Below are 21,856 nucleotides of genomic sequence, written 5' to 3'. Positions count from 1 at the left end.
TCCTTTGCCATCCCTATTCTTCTTTTGATGTCCAAGTCGCACCTGCCATCTGATGTCACCCAGCTTCCTAAGTAGCAAAAGTTCTTTACTTGTTTTATGTCTTTCCCATTTATTCTCAGCCTGCAGATAGGATTCTCCTTCTTTTTGGATATCACCATACATTCTGTCTTTTTTGCAATTGATAGATAGACCCATTTTTGCACTTTCTTCAACAATTATATCAATTAAGTTTCGTAGTTCTTCCTCCGTACTTGCAATTAACACAGTGTCATCCGCATATCTAAAATTATTGATGTTTTCAACTTTGATTCCTAAGATGTCACTTATTTTTTGAAATATTGTTTCACTGTACACATTAAACAAATCAGGGGAGAAAACACACCCTTGTCTAACGCCTCACTTGATTTTCGTAAACTGACTCACTTCTCCGTCTATTCTTACAGCGGCAGTTTGTTCCCAGTACAGATTTCTGATTAGATGGTGGTCTTTCGAATCTAGATCTAGAATTTCCTGTAATATTTCGAATAACTTATTGTGCTTCATTTTATCAATTGCATCACTGATCTTTTAACATCAGAGTCTAAAACCTCCTGCCCATTCAACCCTGACCTTCACTCGTCAGAGAGGGCCAGAAAATATCAGAATCGGATTTAATATCACTGGCATATATCGTGATATTTATTAACTTTACGGTAGCGGTACATGAGATATAGTTAAGATAAGTAGTGCAAAATAATAGAAATAAAAAAAAGTAGTGAGGTAGTGTTCATGAGTTAAATGTTCATTTAGAAATTGGATGGCAGGGGGAAGAGGCTGTTCCTGAAAATTGGTGGCGTGCTTCCTGGGATGGGGCCTACAGTTATTAGGACAGATTGGAGAGGGAGGCACTGTTTGAAGGGTAAGGGTGATTTGATGGACTTACACTAACTGCTAATGGGTCTGCAATTGGAAGCATTTTTCCCATCGGTAGGGGGATTGAAAACTGGGGGACACAGGTGATAATTAGAGGGAGAGAAATATAAGTGACTGACAGTGTGTGGCTGGAATTAGGATAACACTGCTCAGAGGTAGGATGGGAGCAAATTTCAGTGGGGTCCTCACGAAGAGTTACCATGGGTGAAACTGGTCTCTCTCTCTGGCAGAGAACTGACAGAAGTAATGTGCAGAATGGTCTCTGTGAACTCCGAAGTTGGCACCGTGGCATGGTGGTTAGCACGCAGTTTATAGTGTCAGTGATCAGTGATGGGGGTTCAATTCCCACCGCTGTCTGTAAGGAGTTTGTACGTTCATTGACACTGTGTGACTGTGTGGGTTTCCTCCGGATGCTCTGCTTTCCTCCCACATTGCAAAGAATCAGAATCAGTTTTATTATCAGCGGCATGTGATGTGAAATTTGTTAATTTAGCAACAGCAGTTCAATGTAGGACATAATATACAAGAAAAGAAACAATAAATAATGATAAAAAATAAGTAAATCAATTACAGTATATGTATATTGAGTAGATTAAGAATCATGCAAAAAACAGAAATAATATATATTTAAAAAGTGAGGTAGTGTCCAAGGGTTCAATGTCCATTTAGGAATCGGATGGCAGAGGGAAGAAGCTGTTCCTGAATTGCTGAGTGTGTGCCTTCAGTCTCTTGTACCTCCTACCTGATGGTAACACTTGTGAAAAGGGCATACCTTGGGTGCTGAAGGTCCTTAATAATGGACGCTGCCTTTCTGAGACACCGCTCCTTGAATATGACCTGGGTACTTTGTAGGCTGGTACCCACGATGGAGTTGACTAAATTTATAACCTTCTGTAGCTTCTTTCGGTCCTGTGCAGCAGCCCCTCCCATACCAGACAGTGATGCAGCCTGTCAGAATGCTCCCCACGGTACATCTATAGAAGTTTTTGAGTGTATTTGTTGACATACCAAATCTCTTCAAACTCCTAATGAAATATGGGTTAGGGTTAGTTATTAAGTTGTGGACATGCTATGTTGGCGCACACATGCTATGTTGATGCAAACAACACATTTCATGTATGCTTTGATGTACATGTGACAAATAAAGCTAATCTTAACCTTAAATCTGATGTGACTGTTGGATAATTCTGGTTCTGACTGATTGGATTGGATATATGTGCAAACTGTACCTCTCTTTAGCTGGACAGTGTAGGAGTGGTTCTGTGCTAATGTTATCATATCACAGTAAATGATCCCAGTACCAGAGAGCCAGATTCAATCCCAACCTTGGGAACTGTTACAGAAACCATGGACATTGCGAGTCAGTTTCACAGAGAGTGCACAATTCTGCTGACTCCATAGGGATTCCTGTTTGTTCTCCCTCACTGGCCCAGCAGGTACAGCTTCTGTCTCACAGTGACCCACTTATGACTTTAGCCCCTCTAGAATGATGCAGGTATGTTTGGGACTCTGGGAAAGTATCGCATTTAATTCAATTACAGGAATAATGTGGAGGCTCTGGAGAGAGTGCAGATGATGTTCACCAGGATGCTGCCTGGATTAGCGGGCATGTAATATAGAGAGAGATTGAACAAACTTGGGTTGTTTTCTTTGGAGCTTTGGAAGCTGAGAGGGGACCTTATAGAGGTTTATGAGATTATGAGAGGCATAGATAGAATAGATAGCCAATATCTTTTTTCCAGGGTTGAAATATCTAATACCAGAGTGCGTGCATTTAAAGTGAGAGGGAGTAAGTTCAAAGGAGATGTGCAGGGCAAGTTTATTTACACACAGAGCCATGGGTGGTGGTAAATAAGATAGAGAGAGGCATTCACGAGGCTCTTAGTTAGGCCTCTGGATGTGCAGAGTATTGGACAATATGAACAATTGTTTAATAAAAAGGATTACTATAGTTGTGCATTTTACTACTAATTTAATTATTTCAGCACAACATCATCGGCCGAAGGTGTACTGGTCAATGTTCTGAAGTGGGAATCTGGTTTTACTGATATATAGTTCTGTCTTCCCGGTACCTTTTCAATTTCTCTTGTGTATAACTTGTGACCAGTCGAGGTGAGATGTGAAGGGTTGAAAGTCCATGGTCCAGTTGGATTGTGGGATGTTGGTGAGGCTGGTGCCTGTTCTCCATCTCAAATTGCTCTTACCATTCAAGAAGACAATTAAGAGTCAAACTCATCAACTGGTTTGAAGCCATATGTAGGATAAGTCTCTCCCTCAGACTGAACCAGGTAGGTTTTTAGAGTCAAGGAATTAGAAATGGTTTATTATTGATATGTATCGAGATGTTTTGAAAAGCTTGTCTTGCATACTGTTAGACCATAAGACATAGGAGCAGAATTAGGCCATTCGTGCCATTGAATCTGCCCTTCTATTCCATCAAGCTGAATTATTATCCTTCTCAACCCCCTTTTTTTTCTCCCTTCTCCTCATAGCTTGTGACACCCTGACTAGTCAAGAATCTATCCACTTCCACTTTAAATTCACTTGGCCTCCACAGTCAACTGTGGCAATGAATTTCACAGATTCACCACACTCTGGCTAAAGAAATTCCTCCTCATCCCTGTTCTAAATGGATGCCCCTTTGTTATGAGGCTGTGCCCTCTGGTCTACCATTATAAACATCCCCTCCAAATCCACTTTATCTAGGCCTTTCAATATTCGATAGGTTTCAATGAGATTCCCCCCTTGCTCTATTAAACTCCAGCAAGTACAGACTTAGAGCCATCAAGTTCTCCTCATATGTTAGCTCTTTCATTCCTGGGATCAGTTTTTGTGAACCTCGTCTGGATCTTCTCCAATGTCAGCACATAGGTAATGGGCTCAAAACTGCTCACAATAATCCCAAGTGCAGTCTAACCATGCCTGATAAAGCCTCAGCATTACATCCTTGCTTTTATATTCAAGTCCTCTTGAAATGAATGCTAACATTGCATTTGCCTTCTTTATCACTGACTTAACCTGCAAGTTAACCTGTAGGGAATCCTGCACAAGGACTCCCAGGTCCCTTTGCACCTCTGATTTTTGATTTTTCTCCCCAAATAAAAATATAGTCTGCATCTTTATTCCTTCTACCAGTGTGCATGACAATACACTTCCCTACACTATATTCCATCTGCCACTTCTTTGCCCATTTTCCTAATCTGTCTAAGACCTTATGCAGACTTCCTGCTTCCTCAACACTACCAGCCCCTTCTATTTTTGTGTCATCTGCAAACTTCACCACAAAGCCATCGATTCTGTCATCCAAGTTATATAACATGAACGGAAGTGGTGTCAAGACCAACCACTGTGGGACACCTCAAATCAACGGCAGCCAACCAGAAGAGGCCCTTTTTATTCCTATACTTTGCCTCAGCCAATCTTCTCTCTATGCTAGTATCTTTCCTGTAATACCATGGGCTCTTATCCTTTTTAGCAGTCTCATGTGCAGTACTTTGTCAAAAGCCTTCTGGAAAAATAGATTTGTCAGGCAAGATTTCCTCTTATAGAAACCATGCTGACTTTGGCCTATTTTATCATGAGCCTCCACGTATCCGGAAACCTTAATAGTGTACTTCAACATCTTCATAACCACTGAAGTCAGGCTAACTGGCTATCTTCCTTTCCTTTCTCCTGTCTCCCTCCATTCTTAAAGAGTGGAGTGACATTTGCAATTTTCCAGTACTCCAGTGCCATTCCAGAATCTAGTAATTCTCAAAAGATCTCCAGCTCTCTCTTTCAGACCCCTGGGGTGTAATCCATCTGGTCCAGGTAACCTATCGACCTTCAGATCTTTAAACTTCCCAAGCACCTTTTCCTTAGTAATAGCAGCTTTTTAAATATCTTAAAACTTATTTTAGAGCAACAGTGTCGGGCAGGCCTTTCTGGCCTAATGAATCTCACTACCCAGCAAACAACCTGTTTAACCCTAGCCTAATCTCAGGACAATTTACGATGGCCAGTTAACCAACTAACCATCACATGTTTGGACTGGGAGGAAAGTGGGGCACCCACTGGAAACCCACGTGGTTCATAGGGAGAACATACACACTCACTTCCATAGCCCCAGAACCTCCCCATCCATGTACCTATCCAAACCTGTTAAACGTTACAGCTGAACACGTTTCCCGGCGGCTTGCTGCACACTCTTGCCAGCCTTGCGCTATGAGCGCTACTTCTAGCCTCACCCAAATTGAGGGGGAGAAGCCTGCAAGCATTAACCCTATTTTATATCCTAATAATTCTATCAAATCTCCCCTAATTTTCCTATGTTTTAGGAAATAAAGTGCTAGCCTGTTCAATCTTTCCCTATATCTCAGCTCCTTGAGTCCTCGGAATATCCTTATAGATTTCCTCTGCTCTTTTTCAAGTTTTTTGATATCATTCCTATAGTAGGTGACTGGAACTGCACACAATATTTCAAATTTGGCCTCCCTAACATCTTGTATAACTGCAACATATTATCCCAACTTAGGATCACTAGATCCATATAACCAGATCCTAAGTATTCCTCTACACACATTTCTGTCACTTGCTCTGTCTCGCTCCCTAAGAGGAGATCCAGTATTGCACTCACTCTAGTTGTGACCTTTACATATTGCCTAAGGAAATGTTCCTAAACACAGCAGGATTAGAGTTGGTGGTGAGCTTTCTTGGCCATAGCATTGGCGTGGTTGGACCAGGACAGCAACTCCACTGTTATAGAGTTATACAGCACATAAAACTTGTCCATGCTGAATAAGTTGTCAAACTGAGCTAGACACATTTGCTTTCATTTAACTCGTATCTCTAAACCCTTCCTATCGAAATGTTTTTAAATATTGTAATTGTACTCACCTTTACCACTTATTCTGATAGCTCATTCCATGTACCCACCACCCTCTGTGTGGGAAAGGTTGCCCCTCGGGCCCTCTATAAAACTTTCCCCTCTCACTTTAATCTGTCCCCTCCACTTGTGCACTCTACCCTGGGGAAAAGCTTGTCACTAGTCACCTCAACTATTCTCATGATTTTATAAAGTTACCCCTCAGCCTCCTGTGCTCCAGGGGTAAGAAAAATTCACAGCCTGTGCAACCTCCCTTTGTAATTCAGGCTCTCCGGTAGTGTTGTTATCCTTAACCTATCTTTTTTTTTGCACTCTCTTCGGTTTAATGACATCCTTTCTTCAGCAGGGGGACATGAACTGCACACAGTACTCCAAATGTAGCTCTACCAATGTCTAGTACAGTTTGCTTTAGTCTAGTAGTTTCACGGTTGCCATTACTGATCTTTTATGTTCCTTATCTAATTCCCTGAATTTAAGTTGCCTTGTTAGTGAGAATGTACCTTGTAGCACAAGAGAGGTCACTCAGCCCTGTTGAGAGTATCATTGCTTTGGAAAGAGTCCATGGATTGTTACGGCATAAGAAGAGGGCATTCAGCTCATTGAACTCTGGGAACAATCTGGTTAGCTCCATTCAAGGGCTCTTACCTTGTAGCCCAACAATTTGCTGAACCTTTAAGCATCCATCCATGTTTTTGAATCTCCTTCCACCACCTGTACAGGGAGTGCTTGCTAGGAGAGAGATCATTCCTCCTCAATTCTCTAGTTCTGCTGCTCACCTTAAACCCTGTCCCCTTGGTTTCTTGCCATGGAGAACAATTCCTCCTTCTCCTCTCTGCCTGGATCCCATGTGACCTTGAACACCTTACATCAAATCTTCTTTCTTTTCTTCACCTGAAGATCTTCAGCCAGTCTGCTTGTCATCTGCTTTAGTCTTCAGCCCCACTAATGTCAATTTCCCACCCAGAGGCTCTCAGTTATGTGCTTGTAGTGGGAACACTTCCTGGCCAAAATCGCCCAAGTTGCACACTCCCTAATGGACCATTTGTTTCCACTAGGTTTCGAAAGAAGTCCACTGTTGTTGGCTCCCTCTCGAGTCTTGTGAACAAATCATCTGGTGACCACTTCACTGAAGGTTTGTGTTGGCGCGAGGTGCGAAGAATACACTGTGGCCACTTTATTTGGTACACCTGCTCATTATGCAAATATCTAATCAGCCAATCATGTTGCAGCAACTCGATGCATAAAATCATGCAGACGTGGCCAAGAGGTTCATTTGTTGTTCAGACCAAACATCAGATTGGGGAAGAAGAGTGGTCTACAGTACTGCGCTAAAGTCTTATGCACCTTAGCTGTATATACGTGTCTAAGACTTTTGTACAGTACTATCAGTGATTTTGAATGTGGAATGATTATTGGTGCCAGATGGGGCAGTTTGAGTATCTCAGAAACTACTCCTGGGATTTTAACCTACAACAGTCTCTAGAGTTTACAGAGAATGGTGCAAAACCAAAAAAAAAATCTAGTGGGAGCAGTTTTCAGGGTAAAAATGCCTAATTAATGAGAGAGGTCAGAGGAGAATGGCCAGACTGCTTCAATCTAACAGGAATGCGACAGTAACTCAAATAACCATGAATATTACAGCAGTGGTGTGTAGAAGAGAATCTCTGAACACATATGTTGAACCTTGAAATGGATGGGCTACAGCAGCAGAAGAACAGACCAGGTTCCAGTCTGCACCCAATAAAGTGGCCACAGGGTGTATGTAGGTGTAATTTCAGTGGATTAATGATTCTGCCATTCATAGAAGTTTGCAAAAATTTGGTTAAATTTAGTACCTTCAGTGTAGTGAAGCAACCTAACCCCTTCACTGGACAGTGTTGAGCAAAGTCTGACATCCAAGTCACCAAAGGTGACATTCACCCAGTGAACAAAACCTTGGTCGAAGAAGTTGACATTAAGACAGGCCTGGAAGGAGGGAAGGGGTTCAGCTGAAGTAAGTTTAGAGCCTGGGTCTTGGGTAATGGAGGGCAAGGCTGCCAGATGGTGTGGGACAGAAGTGGTGGAGCATAGAACGATGTCTGTTGCCAATCTGGCAGGTCTTCCTGTAATCACTAAGTATTTCTTGGTGCTACTTCTTGAGCAAACTGCACCCCTCTCCTTTGAGCTTTTGGCTTTTTAAAATTTGCCTTCATATGGCCAAGGTTAGGTTCTGAAACGTTTGTCCTTTCCTGTTGCTAACTCGTTGCTAGGGGTAGTAAGCCATGTCTGTGGGGTCAGCAGTCCTGATGCAAGGTTTTGATCCAAGACATCGACAACTATCCCCCCCCCCAAACAGATGCTGCTTGATCTGCCGAGTTTCTCTCGCAGATTGTCTGTTGTTGCAGATTCCAGCATCGCTTGTCTCTTGTGTAGCTACAGTCAACTCCACCAAGCTGTGAGAAGCATTGTGGCTGAACTTGATCCTTGTCTGTACAGCGACACCTTCACCCAAATAGTCCATCACCTCGTACTCTTGGGAGCTTCCTTCTTGGTTACAGATCCATCGACAATCTATCTTTGACTGGCCAGCTGAGATCGGGTAGATATGCAAGAGTTATTCAACCCCTTACTCATCTTCCCCAATTCATGCCTGCTGTGTATTTCCACATGATAAATGTGCTTTGGACCAGTGAAACCAAAAATGCATGGAGAAGATTATAACAAGAACAAGGTGGGGGGGGGGGGTTACTGTACCCCTCTGAAAGCTCAGCTACTTGTAGAAGAAACTGAGGGAGAAAGAACTCATGGAAACATTACTCAGGGGAGAGGACAAAGGTTGAGATAGATCCTTACCACTTTCACCTATCCCCTCCCATCCTCCTTCCCACACTCATCTGTCTTCCCCCTCACCTGGTCTCACCTATCACCTGCCAGCTTGTACTCCTTCCCCTCCTCCCCAGGTTCTTATTCTGGCTTCTTCTCCCTTCCCATCCAGTCCTGAGGAAGGGTCTCAGCCCAAAACAACAAGTTTTTGTTCCTCTCTGTAGATGCTGCCTAACCTGCTGAGTTCCTCCAGCATCTTGTGCCCTGTTGCTCTGGATTTCCAACATCTACAGAATCTCTTGAGTTTAGGATTTGGGCAAAATCTCCAGTTTGTATGCAGTGAAAACTTTAACAGGAATTAATAATCCTCAGATTAGATGTTTTCAATTGCTTCCTCTCCCCCACCATGTTAACCTGCTCCTTGCTCCAGACACAACAGCCATTGGGGGCAGTACCAGATCTGCTCTGGCCCTTGTGAAGGTGTCTGATCTCCTTAGGAGAGTTTCTCCTCACCCCATCTCATTTATTTAATCATCTGACGAGAGGATTCCTTGAGCATTTGTACTTAGTGGACTGTGAGCTTTGTTCTCAGAACCTCTCCTCCCTGTTTAACTTCTTTCAAACCTGGAACGGAGCTGATTATTTTTGATGCCCTCTCCTTTCTGAGCTGCAGTTTAAAATCAGTTGTGTATCATTAAATGCTTACACATCCTCTTGCAGGCAGCCAGACAGTGGCTTTATGCTCAAGCAAGCACTCCAACTGAGGTGTGTTAAAGTTAATCACATATATAGGCATCCGTTAGTCTCATGAGACCATGGATTTGCGCCTTGGAAGGTTTCCAGGGTACAGGCATGGGCGAGGTTGTATGGAAGACCAGCAGTTGCCCATGCTGAAAGTCTCCCCTCTCCACGCCACCGACGTTGTCCAAGGGAAGGGCATTAGGATCCATACAGCTTGGCACTGGTGTCGTCGCAGAGCAATGTGTGTTTAAGTGCCTTGCTCAAGGACACAAGTGCTGCCTCAGCCAAGACTCGAACTAGCGACCTTCAAATCACTAGATAAACGCCTTAACCACTTGGCCACGTGCCTTCATTACAGTTCCTTCATTAAAATCAGCATGGACCAAATGGTAACACCCTACCTCCTCTTGGAAACAAATTTCTGTGATGTTTTTATATTTTAACTAAAGCTTGTCCTGATGTAGGCTTTTGCCTTGAAACCATCAACTCTTTATTCATCTCCATAGATGCTGCCTGACCTGCTGAGTTTCTCCAGCATTTTGAGTGTATTATGCTTGATTTGCTTTTTGTTGTTGAAGTGTTAGATCAGGGCATAACAACTCTGAAATTGCCATTAGTTTGGAACTCCTGATTTTCTTGTTGTGCTGATGTTGTTAACACAGCCCCCTGTGTTGGAAAACGGGTTCAGGTCCCACTTCGAGAAGTACTGAGCCAAGCTGACATGCGTGCAGGACTCGGAAAGTATCAGAGGGGTTTATACGAGGCTTTGTCTGTTTCCTCAGCTTGTACGATCTTTTCCTCAAGTAGGCCTATATCCTAACCTACAAGAAGAGGTTGCATAGGTTAGGACTTTATCTCCCCCGTCCACACCCCACCCCCCAGCCCCATGTAGGAGATTGATGGATGATTATCTAGAGGTATAGACAATGATGAGATACATAGACAGAGAGAAAACAGTCTTTTTCCCTTGTAGGGGTGTGCTATGAACAAGAAGGTATGGGTTAAGGATCAGAGATGAGAGATTAAAGGGCACCTCAGGGACAGCTTCTACATGTAAAGGAAGGTGCATATGTGGAGTGAGCTGCCGGAAATGGTGGATGAGGTGGACGCATCAGTGACATCCTCGATATGCAGCTAGGAGAGGTTTAGATGTGGCTAGCTCTCTGAGTTGAGTGGATGAGTTGAGCATTCTATGAGACTCTATGACTATATCCTGGTTTCCTGGCCCATAGTTATCCCACATTTAGCATTACAGAAACACTATTATTCTGTGTCTTGTGAGAGCTGTCTTTGGGATATTTGCAGCCTCGTCCACTTTTTCTCCCTTTTCTACAGCTTGGGAGCACTTTATTGATTGAGAGCATCCTGAATAGTGCTACATAGATACAAGACTTTTACTGAGTAAACAAATTATGTACTTACAATGTAAATGCGGATGTCAGTTTTTGTTTGGATGTTCTGGTTTGTTTTTTTTCAGAGGAGGTCCATGCAGAGGTCTGTTACGCTGAGTGTCTCCTACAGAGAGCTGCCTTAACGTTCTTGCAGGTAGGTGTGGGTAGTCATTACTAGATCAGTAGCGTGGTCTGTGCACTGAACTGTCATCTGCTTAAAGAGCACTATCTGCCCTCTTGTTTGACATAAAGTATACCTCAGCACTATATGTGGGAAATGAGGGCAAATCAATATGGCCCCCCCCCCCCCACCCCCCCAACCATGCCATGCAAGAAAAATGCAGATTCCGGTTGTTTTCATGTAGCTCTCATGAGGTCTTCCCATGCAACATATCCACCTCGTTGAACACAAGTTATCCATCATTAAGGACTCTCATCGTCTGGCTCATTATTACCATCACAGAAAAGGTACAGGAGCCTGAAGACACATACTCAATGTTTTAGAAACAGCTTCTTCCACTCTGCCATCAGATTTCTGAACAGGTCATTTAATTTATTATTTAATTATTTAGTAGTTATTGGTAATTATCATAACTTAGTAACTATTTAATGTCTTGTACGATACTGCTGCCAAAAATATGACATTTCACGACCTATATGGTTATAGTATGTCAGTGATAATAAACCTGATTCTGAATCAGAAAGTTTAACGATGAGCGTACTCCATGAGTATTTAATGGGCTGTATGTTCACTGTGGATGTGATGAAACTGTGAAAGAGGTTTTAAAAATGCAGGTTTGTAAATACAAGATTATCACTACTCACTCAGAGCTGGGTGCTTTTGACAAGAAGGAAGGGTTTGAAGCACTGTGCTGCAATTTCCCTGCAATGGCTGTAACCCCTGACCTGTGGCAGGTCTCACTGAATGACCGTGCGTAGCTGTGGTTTAAAAGCTGTGGCTGTCGAGTCATTCACGTGGCTAACGTGTACCTCTGATGGCATATTGGCCCTGTTACCAGGAGTCAAAGATTCAACCAGAAACAATTTGCGAATACATTGGTTGATGAGAGTGTTTTGTTTTGCAATATATTTGGTGATTGTACAGTTGTCTCAAGTGAATATGTAGTAATACTCAGTATGACCACTCGCCCTGCTGGGACCTTCAATGCTCCTGTCTTGGATCGTGCTGGAGATTTATTTATTCATTTTTAAATTTATTTATCGACACTGCACAGTAACAGGGCCTTCCAGCCCTATGAGTCCATTACACTCATGTAACCGATTAACTTACTAACCCGTGCATCTTTGGAAGGTGGGAGGAAACTGGAACACCCAGAGGAAACTCGTGTGGTCACAGGTCAACGTAGGCAGGGGTGGGGATTAAACCCTGATCCCTGGTGCAAACTTATGACAGCTTACACTTATGACTGTGTGGCCAAGCACAACTCCAATGCCATACCTAAGTTTCCTGATGACACCACTGTCGTAGACCGAATCAAAGATGGTGATGAATCAGCATATAGGAGGGAGATTAAAAACCTAGCTGAGTGGTGCCATAACATCAACCTTTTACTCAATGTCAGTAAGACCAAGGAGCAGGAAACCAGAGGCCCATGAGCCAGTCCTCATCAGAGGTGGAGAAGGTCAGCAACTTAAAATTCCTCGGTCTTTTTATTTTGGAGGACCTGTCCCGGGCCCTGCACATAAGTGCAATTACAAAGAAAGCACGGCACTGTCTCTACTTCCTTAGGAGGTTGTGTAGATTCGGCATGATGTCTAAAACCTTGAGGAGGATCTTCTTCACTCAGAGAGTGGTGGCTGTGTGGAACGAGCTTCCAGCAGAAGTGGTTGAGGCAGGCTCAATCTTGTCATTTAAAGTTAAGTTGGATAGCTATATGGACAGGAAGGGAATGGAGGGTTATGGACCGAGTGCAGGTCGGCGGGACTAGGTGAGATTAGGAGTTCGGCACGGACTAGAATCCTCAGTGATTTGGGTGACATAAACCCCACATTTCACTCTGTTTTGATGTACATGTGAATCTCATCTTTATATTTATAACCTTTTATCTTTAAATGCTTGTCTCAACAGGAAGTGCTTGAAAATAAAACAAAATTATATAGATAAAATATCAACTTGTCTGACATGTTCTTTCCGTTTTCAGGATGAGAACATGGTCAGTTTTATCAAGGGTGGGATTAAAGTCAGGAACAGCTTCATCATTTACAAGTGAGTTAAGATCTTCATTAATTTTATTTTACATAATATTCTCTCTGCTTTTTCCATTCCTAAAGGTCTTGCCTCCCTTCCTCTCATTAACTGTGGCAATGAATTCCACAGGTTCACCACCCCCTGGCTAAAGAAATTTCTCCTTATTTATGTTCTAAATGGACATTCCCCTATCCTGAGGCTGTGCCCTCTGGTCCTAGACTCACCCACTGTAGGAAACATCCTCTCCATATCCACTCTAACTAGGATTTTCAGTATTCAATAGGTTTCAATGAGATCCCACCTTGTTCTTCTGAACTCCAGCGGTACAGGCCTGGAGCTATCAAACTCTCCACATACGTTGAAACTTTCATTTTTGGAGTCTGTCTCGAGAACCTCCTCTGGACCCCCTCCAATACCAGCTCATCTGTTCTTAGATAAGGGGCGTAAAATTACTCTCAGTACTCTGCGGTTTGACCAATGCTTCATAAAGCTTCAGCATTACGTCTTTGCTCTCATATTCTAGTCCTCACAAAATACGTGCTAAAATTGCATTTGCTTTTCCTACCACCAACTCAGCCTACAAGTTCACCTTTAGGGAATCCTACACAACTCCATTTGCACCTCTGATTTTTGAATTTTCTCCTTGTTTAGAAAATAGTCTGCCTTTATTCCTTCTACCAAAATGCATAACCATACACTTTCCTACATTATATTCCATCTGCCATTTCTTTGCCCATTCTCCCAATCTGTCTAAGTCCTTCTGAAGACTCCCTGCTTCCTCAAAACCACTTGCTTCTCTTCCTATCTTTGTATTGTTTGTAAACTTGGCCACAAAGCCATCATTACATCATTGAAATCCTTGACGTATAACGTGAAAGGAAGCGGTCCCAATGCTGACCCCTAACACTACACCACTTGTCACCTACAGCCCTCTTTATTACCACTCTTTGCCTCCCGCAAATCAGCCAATTTCCTATCCATGCTAGTATCTTTCCTGTAATGCAGGTGGTTGTCTTGGATGTTTCTGTGTTGGACATTGATAAGGTAAGATGCTGCGGGCCTGTTTCCTTAATGTTGGTGTGACTGATGGCAGGAGAGTTGTGTTGACTCAGTTATAGTGAGGAATAGGCCGCAAGCCATGGGCTTGCCTACTGCTCCGGTGCAGGAGAGGAGACGCCGGGGGCAGTGTAGCGTGGTATCCATGCTCGGTTGTGGGCTGGCCTCCCATTGGTGCTACCCTCCAGTGTTCACTTGGTAGAATGACAAGCTGGATTGTGTGCGTATGTGCATTGGCATGCGGACTGAGGGGAACTGCACTATCATTTTCGGGGGCGTGTCACTCAGGGACTTGGGCTACCGATGTATTTTTTTTCTGTGACTGCGTTTGCTTGCTATCTTGAATGTGCTGTGTGTTCCTTGTGCTTTGTATTGCACCTTGGCTCCAGAGGAATGCCATTTTGTTTGGCTGTAATCACGTTTAGTTGAATGCTAATTAAACTTGAACCTGAATACCATGGACTCTTTAGCTTGTTAAGCAGCCTCATGTGTAGCACCTTGTCAAAGGCCGCCTGATAATCCAAGTAAACAATATACACTGACTTTATTTGTCTATTCTGCCTGTTATTTTCAACAGGTTTGTCAGGTAAGATTTCCCTCTAAGGAAACCATGCTGACCTTGGCCTATTTTATCATGTGTCTCCAAGAAGCCTGAAACCTCATCCTTAATAATGGACTTCAACAGCTTCCCAACCACTGAAATCAGGCTAACTGGCCTATAATTTCCTTTCTTCTACCTCCCTCCCTTCTTAAAGAGTGGAGTTGTGTTTGCAATTTTCCAGTCCTCTGGATCCAGTCCAGAATCTAGTGATTCTTGAATGATCATTACTAATGCCTCCACAATCTCTTCAGCTACTTCTTTCAGTACTCTGGTCCACCTGGCCCAGGTGACTTATCTACCTTTAGACCTTTTAACTTCTCCTGAATAATCGCAACCACACCTACTTCTCCCCCCGACACACTCAGACTTCTGGCATACTGCTAGTGTCTTCTACAGTGAAGAATGACACAAAACACTTATTAAGTTCCTCCTCTACTTTGTACATCATCAATCTCCTGTGTCATTTTCCAGCAGTTCAATATCCACTCTTGCTTCTATTTCACTCTTTTTATATCAGAGAAAACATTTGGTATACTTTTTTATAATATTGGCTAGCCTACCTTCATATTTAATCTTTGCTCTCCTTATGGTTTTTTTAGTTGCCTTCTGTTGGTTTATAAAAGCTTCCCACTAATTTTTGAATGTTATCTGGCCTCCATTTTCCTTTTATGTTGTCTTTGGCTTTCCTTGTCAGACACAGTTGCTGCATCCTGCCTTTAGAATATTCTTCACCTTTGAGATGCATTTATCCTGCTCTTTCCGAATTGCCCCGGAACCTCCAGCCAATGCTGTTCTGCTGTCATTCCTGCTAGTGTCCTCTTCCAGTCAACTTCGGTCAGCTCCTCTCTCAAGCCTCTGTAACTTACTCCACTATAATACTGATACAATTGACTTTATCTTCTCCTATTTAAACTGCAGGATGAATTTGATCATATTACGATCATTGCCTCCTTACAGTTCTCTTACCTTCAGGACCCTAATCAAATCTGTGGTAACATTACCCCTTCTAACATGGCTTTTCCATCCTCTGTTGTAATTTATATCCCACATCACATCCTGGCTACTGTTCAGAGGCCTTTACACAATTACAATCGGGATCTTTTTACCTTTACAGTTTCTTACCTGTATCCACAAGGACTCTACATCTTTCGAGCCTATGTCACCTCTTTCTAAGAATTTAATTTAATTTTTTACTAACAGAGTCGCCCTGCCCCCTTTGCCTACTTGCCTGTCCTTTCGATACAACGTGCATCCTTGGGATGTTAAGCTCCCTACCATGATCTTCACTCAGCCATGTCTCTGTGATGTCCACAACATCATACCTGCTAATCTCTAACTGCACCACAAGATCATTATATTATTCCGTATATTGCATGCATTCAAAATGACACCTTCAATCCTGTATTCATCACCTTTTTCAATTTTGACCCCATGTTACACTTCAAACCATCCCCACTGACTGTAATTTTGTCCTGTCATCTGCCCGTTCTTCCTCACAGTCTCATTACACTTGTATACCAACAGCCCCATCTTCAGCCCTATCCCCCGGCCAAATCAACAGTTCTAGTAAACCTGTCCAGAGCTGTCTACTAGGGGGTATTGGTCCCCCTCAGGTTCAGGTGTAACCCATCATTTTTTTATAGGTTATACCTTTCCCAGAAGAGATCCCAATGATCCAGAGATCTGAAACCCTGCTCCCTGCACCAGGTCTTCAGCCACACATTCATCTGTAGTATTGTTTTATTCCTGCCCTGACTAGCATGCGGCACTGGGAGGAATCCCAATATGACAACGTCGGAGATCCTGTTCTTCAGCCTCTTCCCTAAACTCCCTATACCCCCTTTCCTCCTGTGTTATTGGTACCAATGTGCATCACGACCGCTGGCTGAAAACGCACTCCCTCTTGAGCATATTCTGCAACTGCTCTGAGACATCCTTTGCACCTGGAGGGCATCCTGGCATCTTTTTCATGGCCGCAGAATCTCCTGTCCGTACCCTAGTTTCCTATCACTGCTGCACTACTTGAATTTACCCTTCCCCTCTGAGCCTCAGAGGTGGCTGCAGTGTCACTGGCCTGGCTGCTATTGCTGTGCCCTGACAGTTCATCCCTCGCAGCAGTGTCCAAAGGAGTGTACTTGTTGCTGTGGGGAATGGCCACAGGGGAACCCTGCGCTGACTTCTTAATCCCCTTTACTCCTCCCGGTGGTCACCCATCTAAAACCTGCAGCGTAGGTGTGACCACCTCAGTAAAAGTTTCATCCTCCCAGATGGTACTGAGTACATCCAGCCCCAGCTCCAGTTCCTTGACCTTGTCAGTCAAGAGCTAAAGTTGGTGCAGTTTCTGCTGATGTAGTCTTCAGGGAGACTGTTAGGTACCCTGCAATCCCACATCCTACAGAAGGGGCATTCCACTGCCTTAACTACCATCCTGCCTACACTTGTTACTACTTTGGCTCTAACTATATACTACACATAGTTAAATATCCAACCATACACTATTGCTGGTGCTGTCGTAAATAATGTGCACTGGGTGATAGGGCGTTCAGGCTGACAATGTTGAGGGCACTGCAATCGCAGTGTATGTCCTGGATGGGGGCAGGGAGGGAGAGAGACCATGATGATTCTCTCAGCAGTCCTCATAACCAAGGGCAGTTACTGTAGGTGATAAATATTGGCCTGTTCAGCAAGATGAAAGAATACGGTGTCATAGCATTAACTCTGTCTACCCTAACCCCACGTTTCATTCCCAGACATTGCCTGATTAGGCTTATTCTCCATGGAAGCCTGACTATGCGGCCTTTGGTTTTGGTGGTTTGAGATTCTGTTCCCTCTTGGTGTCCTTTGTCTAACAATATCGGTTTTTCCTTTGTTCTTGACAGAGATCTCCATAACTTCCTGCAGTCAAACCTATGCAGCAAAGGTCCCAATCACCCCCATTTGGAAGGAGGTGTTTCCTTGGGAATTGGGGCGTTTAACCTGGTAAGTGTAAAACCTTCACAGAGATTCAAGATTCAGATTTATTTATTACACATACACCGAAACGAATAGTGAAATGCATCACTGGGGGCAGCCCGCAAATGTCGCCACACATTCCACCGCCAACATAGCGTGCCCACAATGCTCAGCGGAACACAGAACACAACAAACTAGAAGACTAGCGACAAAGCAAGGACCGTTCCTCCCTCTCTCCCACCCACCCACCACATCACAATTCTCCAACTCCAGGAGAGGACATCTTGAACCTCCAGCCTCTAGGGGACTCGGACTCACAAACATAGGGCTTCCACTTGCCCAGTGGACCCTGAGGTTCACAGACTTGGATGGGATGAGATGGAGGATGGGAGAGCTCTTGCTCTTGGCTGGGAGGCTGAGGGTTCGAGGTCGATGCTGGAGGCAATACTGTGGAATGTGAGCAGATGCAGTGAGGTTCCGAATATCTGGTGCTTTCTCCAAGATGCTGTCTTGTTGGGAAGTGGCTCCAGCTGCTTCACCAGTGGGTGTGGGGGAAGCTATAGTCACTGATCTGAAAAGCTGTAGGAACTAACAGCGAGAGAAGAACAAAGCCCACCTTTTGTGGCAGATGGAGCGAAGCTATTTAACAATCTGTTTTTGAGATAGCTGTTCCCAAAGTCTGGAATACCATGCGGTGTTTTCTGTTGGGGTTTGGGAATTTACTGGGCTTTGCAGCTTGATTGACTTGCCTTTTGTTTGATCCATAGGCTCTGTCAATGTTTCCAACACGGATCCTGAAACTGTTGGAGTTTGCTGGCTTCTCTGGGGACAAGGTGGGGATGAGATCGTCTGCTTTTTACCATGGAAGGAAAGGACTATTTAAAACTAATGTCAAGATCAGGCAATTATTATTTCTGAGGATGGTCCTGTGGTGCAAATGATGGAGCAATATGCATAAAATGTTGGAGGAATCTGGCAAGTCAGGCAGCATCTATGGAGGGGAATAAGCAGTTGATGTTTTCGGGTTGAGACCCCTCATCAGAACTTGTCCTGAAACATTGACTGTTTAACTTCCTCCCTAGAAGCTGCCTGATGTGCTGAGTTCCTTCAGCACTTTTTCTGTGTGGCTCAAGCTTTCCAGCATCTGCACAATCTCTTGTGCTGATGATAGAACCGCTGCCTTTAACCTCCAATGACCCTGGCTTTGGGTGCTGCCTTTGTGGAGTTTGCACGTCCTTGTGACTGCGTGTACTTCCCTCAGTTGCTCCCGTTTTCTCCTGCATCCTAAAGGCAGGTGGATATGTAGGTTAGCTTGGCTGCTGTTAGTTGCCCCTATAATGTAAGTGAGTGGTCGAATCTGGGATTAAAAAATTAGCTTTATTTGTCACATATATATCAAAACGCCAAAGATCAAGATTAAAGTACATTTATTATCAAAAAATGTATAAATTATGCAAACTTGAGTTATGTCTTCTTACAGGCAGCAGCAAAACAAGAAACCTGAAAGAATCCAATTTAAAAAAAATTGCAATGCACAGAGAAAGAGAAAAAAACGCAAATCATGCCAACAATAGAAGTGAGCACAGCACTCTGAATCAAATTGAGTCCTTAGATCCGAATCCCCCCCCCCCCAGAGTGGCCTGGAGTAGGCCCAAAGGCCTCAGTTTGTCGTATTAGCAGGGTGAATCACTGCGACGCTCGCAGACACGAAGCACAGCAGCCGGGGCAGTCTCACAGCCTCAGCATTGTGGAGAGAGAAGTGAACGTTGGGGGATAGTGAACAAAATTGGCCTGACTTTCTCCTCTGGTTCCGACTCCTTCCGACTCCAGTCTATCTGGGCCGGCATTTAAATTGGTCAAACAGTGGATCGTGCCTTGTGTTCGGACCCGGGCCCCACTGCAGTGAAAGGCTCTGGACCTAGACCACGCTGCCCAACGATTCACTCTGGGCCTAGACCTGGTCACCTAGCCCAAAGCCATTCCTGACCTCGGCACTTGGAGCGATCCAGCCTCACACCTGGATTTAGTTGGATAGACATTGACACTCTTCGGCTTTGACTCCTCGTCTCTGAGTTGCTCACTCCAACTCCATCTATTAAGCAACACACCAGCTCCACTCATCCCTCGAATTCACTCCACCTTCGCTCACCTCTTCATTGTTTGTGCTGATAGTTTACCACAATATACTTCAGAAAAAATGTTATTATAATGTTTTCAGTAGAATTTCTTGCCTTTCGAACTATCAGTAAGCTGTCACTCACCTTCAGTAACACCATCAGGAAAACATAGAGTAATATGTGATGTTTACGTCAAATCTAATCAGTGAGGATTGTGCTCGCAGCCTGCAAGTGTCACCACACTCCCAGTGCCAACATAGCATTCCCAGAACTCACTAACCCTAACCATATGCCTTTGAAATGTGGGAGGAAACTGGAGCATCTGGGGGAAATGCACACAGTCATGGTGAGAACATACAAACTCCTTACAGACAGCAGTGGGAATTGAACTCCTATCTACAGCAGGTGCTGTAAAGAGTTGTACTAATTGCTACAATACTGTGGGGAGTTGATGGAAGAGTGGAGAATATTGGTTATAGGGACGTGCTTGTGACAGTGGGGTAGCCCTCAGAGGTTGTGTGGACTTGATCTGAAATAGCTTGCTTCCTGCTGTGAGGAGCCTCTTACATCTTTGCACAATGCAGAGGGATGCTCCTCTGTCACCCTCCAAAACTGGGCCACTTATCCCACCGGCCAATGCGCCCCAGTTGGTAGGCTGTGAGAGGACATGTTGGCAGGAATGGATTTCTCTTAAGATCATGAGCAGAAGGACCAGAAGGTGAGAAGTGAGTTAGTACAGAGTGTTAGATTTGTAATGCCCAGGTGGTGGAAGCGGATTCAGTGGTGACTTCGGTAAAGGCTAAACTGTTGGAAAGGAAGGATTTGTCAGGCTACTGTGAAAAGGTTCTGCAAAGGATTAATGAGGTGACACTTAAGACAGAACAGAAGAAACACAATGTGTCACTTGGCTGCTTTCTGTTTTGTATCATTCTGTGAGTTCAGCCTACGATGGGTCTGTACTCTGTCTGAATTTAATTAGACAAATTACTAGTGTGAAACTGGTCATGTCACCTTCTCTGTCAATTAGCCGGAATCATTATTTCCCTGCCTAATTAATGTATAATAAATAATTCAAAGATAAATGCATCTGGCACTCTTGAGCACATCTTTTCTGTACAAAATGAGTACTTGATGTGTGCTTTGATCTATTATGAAAAGGTTTGAGAGGTTAATTAGTAAAGGATAATATTCTTTGTCCAGTAAATTGGTGACAACGAAGGTTGGCCAGAAACTTGGGATGTTTACCAAAGCCATAAGTGGCTTTGATGAATCATTTCAGGTTTAAAAAGTTTTAAGGACAGATGCTGTACTAATTGAAAGGTGAATTGTTTTTTGGCGGAAATTAAGAATATAGAAAATAGAACACTACAGGCCCCGATGTTGTGCTGACCTTTTAGCTAACTGTTCCCTCCTACGTAGCCCTCCGTTTTTCCATTATTCATGAGCCTATCTAAGAGTTTAATAGTGCCCCTAATGTTTCTGCCTCTACCGCCAATCCCCATAGTAGTCTGTGCACCCACCATACTCTGTGTTTTATCCCCCTAGCATCTGCCTCTACTTTCCTCCAATCACCCTAAAATGATGCTGCCTCGCATTATCCATTTCCACCCTGGGGTGAGGGTGGGGGATATCTCTGTTTGCCCACTCAATCCATGCCTCTTTTCATCTTGTACACCTCTCTCAAGTTTAAAGTGGATTAAAAATTATTAGAGAAAGCTTTCAGTTAGGGAGAGGGTAGAGGAGTGTTGAGGTTCCAGTTTGTATTTGGACTCACAGTTGAGGGATATTGTAAGGGTTCAAGGATGTCCAACATGAAAGGGCCCAGCTTTACACTCAGTTCCAACTTTATTAGGTGCACCAATACAACTGATCAGTAATGAAAATATCTAATCAGCCAATTCCATGGCAATAGCTCAATACATAAGTAAAAGCATGCAGACATGGTCAAGAGGTTCAGTTGTGGTTCAGACCAAACATGATCTAAGTGACTTTGACTGTGGAATGATTGTTGGTGCCAGACAGGGTGGTTTGAGTATCTCAGAAACTGCTGATCTCCTGGGATTGTCATCCACAACAGTCTCTAGAGTTTACAGAGATGGCACAAAAAACAAAACAAAAAATCCACAGAGCCACAGTTCTGTGGGTGAAAATGCCTTGTAAATGAAACAAGTCAGAAGAGAATGACCACACTGGTTTAAGCAGACAAGAAGG

General features: G+C 43.7%; 1 protein-coding gene across 4 annotated transcripts in view; it reads left to right on the top strand.

Annotated features, from left to right (window-relative positions):
* zgc:158403 (tetratricopeptide repeat protein 39A) overlaps positions 1 to 21,856 on the top strand; it is a 123,141-nt gene that overhangs the window by 54,756 nt on the left and 46,529 nt on the right. For all 4 annotated transcript variants that reach the window (XM_063035937.1, XM_063035936.1, XM_063035935.1 and 1 more), the window contains exons 4-8: positions 6,832 to 6,908; positions 10,797 to 10,864; positions 12,873 to 12,937; positions 17,456 to 17,555; positions 18,296 to 18,361. In XM_063035937.1, coding sequence (XP_062892007.1) covers positions 6,832 to 6,908; positions 10,797 to 10,864; positions 12,873 to 12,937; positions 17,456 to 17,555; positions 18,296 to 18,361 — 376 coding nt within the window. The remainder of the gene's footprint in view (positions 1 to 6,831; positions 6,909 to 10,796; positions 10,865 to 12,872; positions 12,938 to 17,455; positions 17,556 to 18,295; positions 18,362 to 21,856) is intronic.

The sequence above is a fragment of the Mobula hypostoma genome, chromosome 29 (assembly GCF_963921235.1).
Source record: "Mobula hypostoma chromosome 29, sMobHyp1.1, whole genome shotgun sequence".
Classification (NCBI taxonomy): Eukaryota; Metazoa; Chordata; class Chondrichthyes; order Myliobatiformes; family Myliobatidae; genus Mobula; species Mobula hypostoma.
The sequence above is the reverse complement of the archived record's forward strand: the minus strand, read 5'-3'. Positions and strand labels throughout refer to the sequence as shown.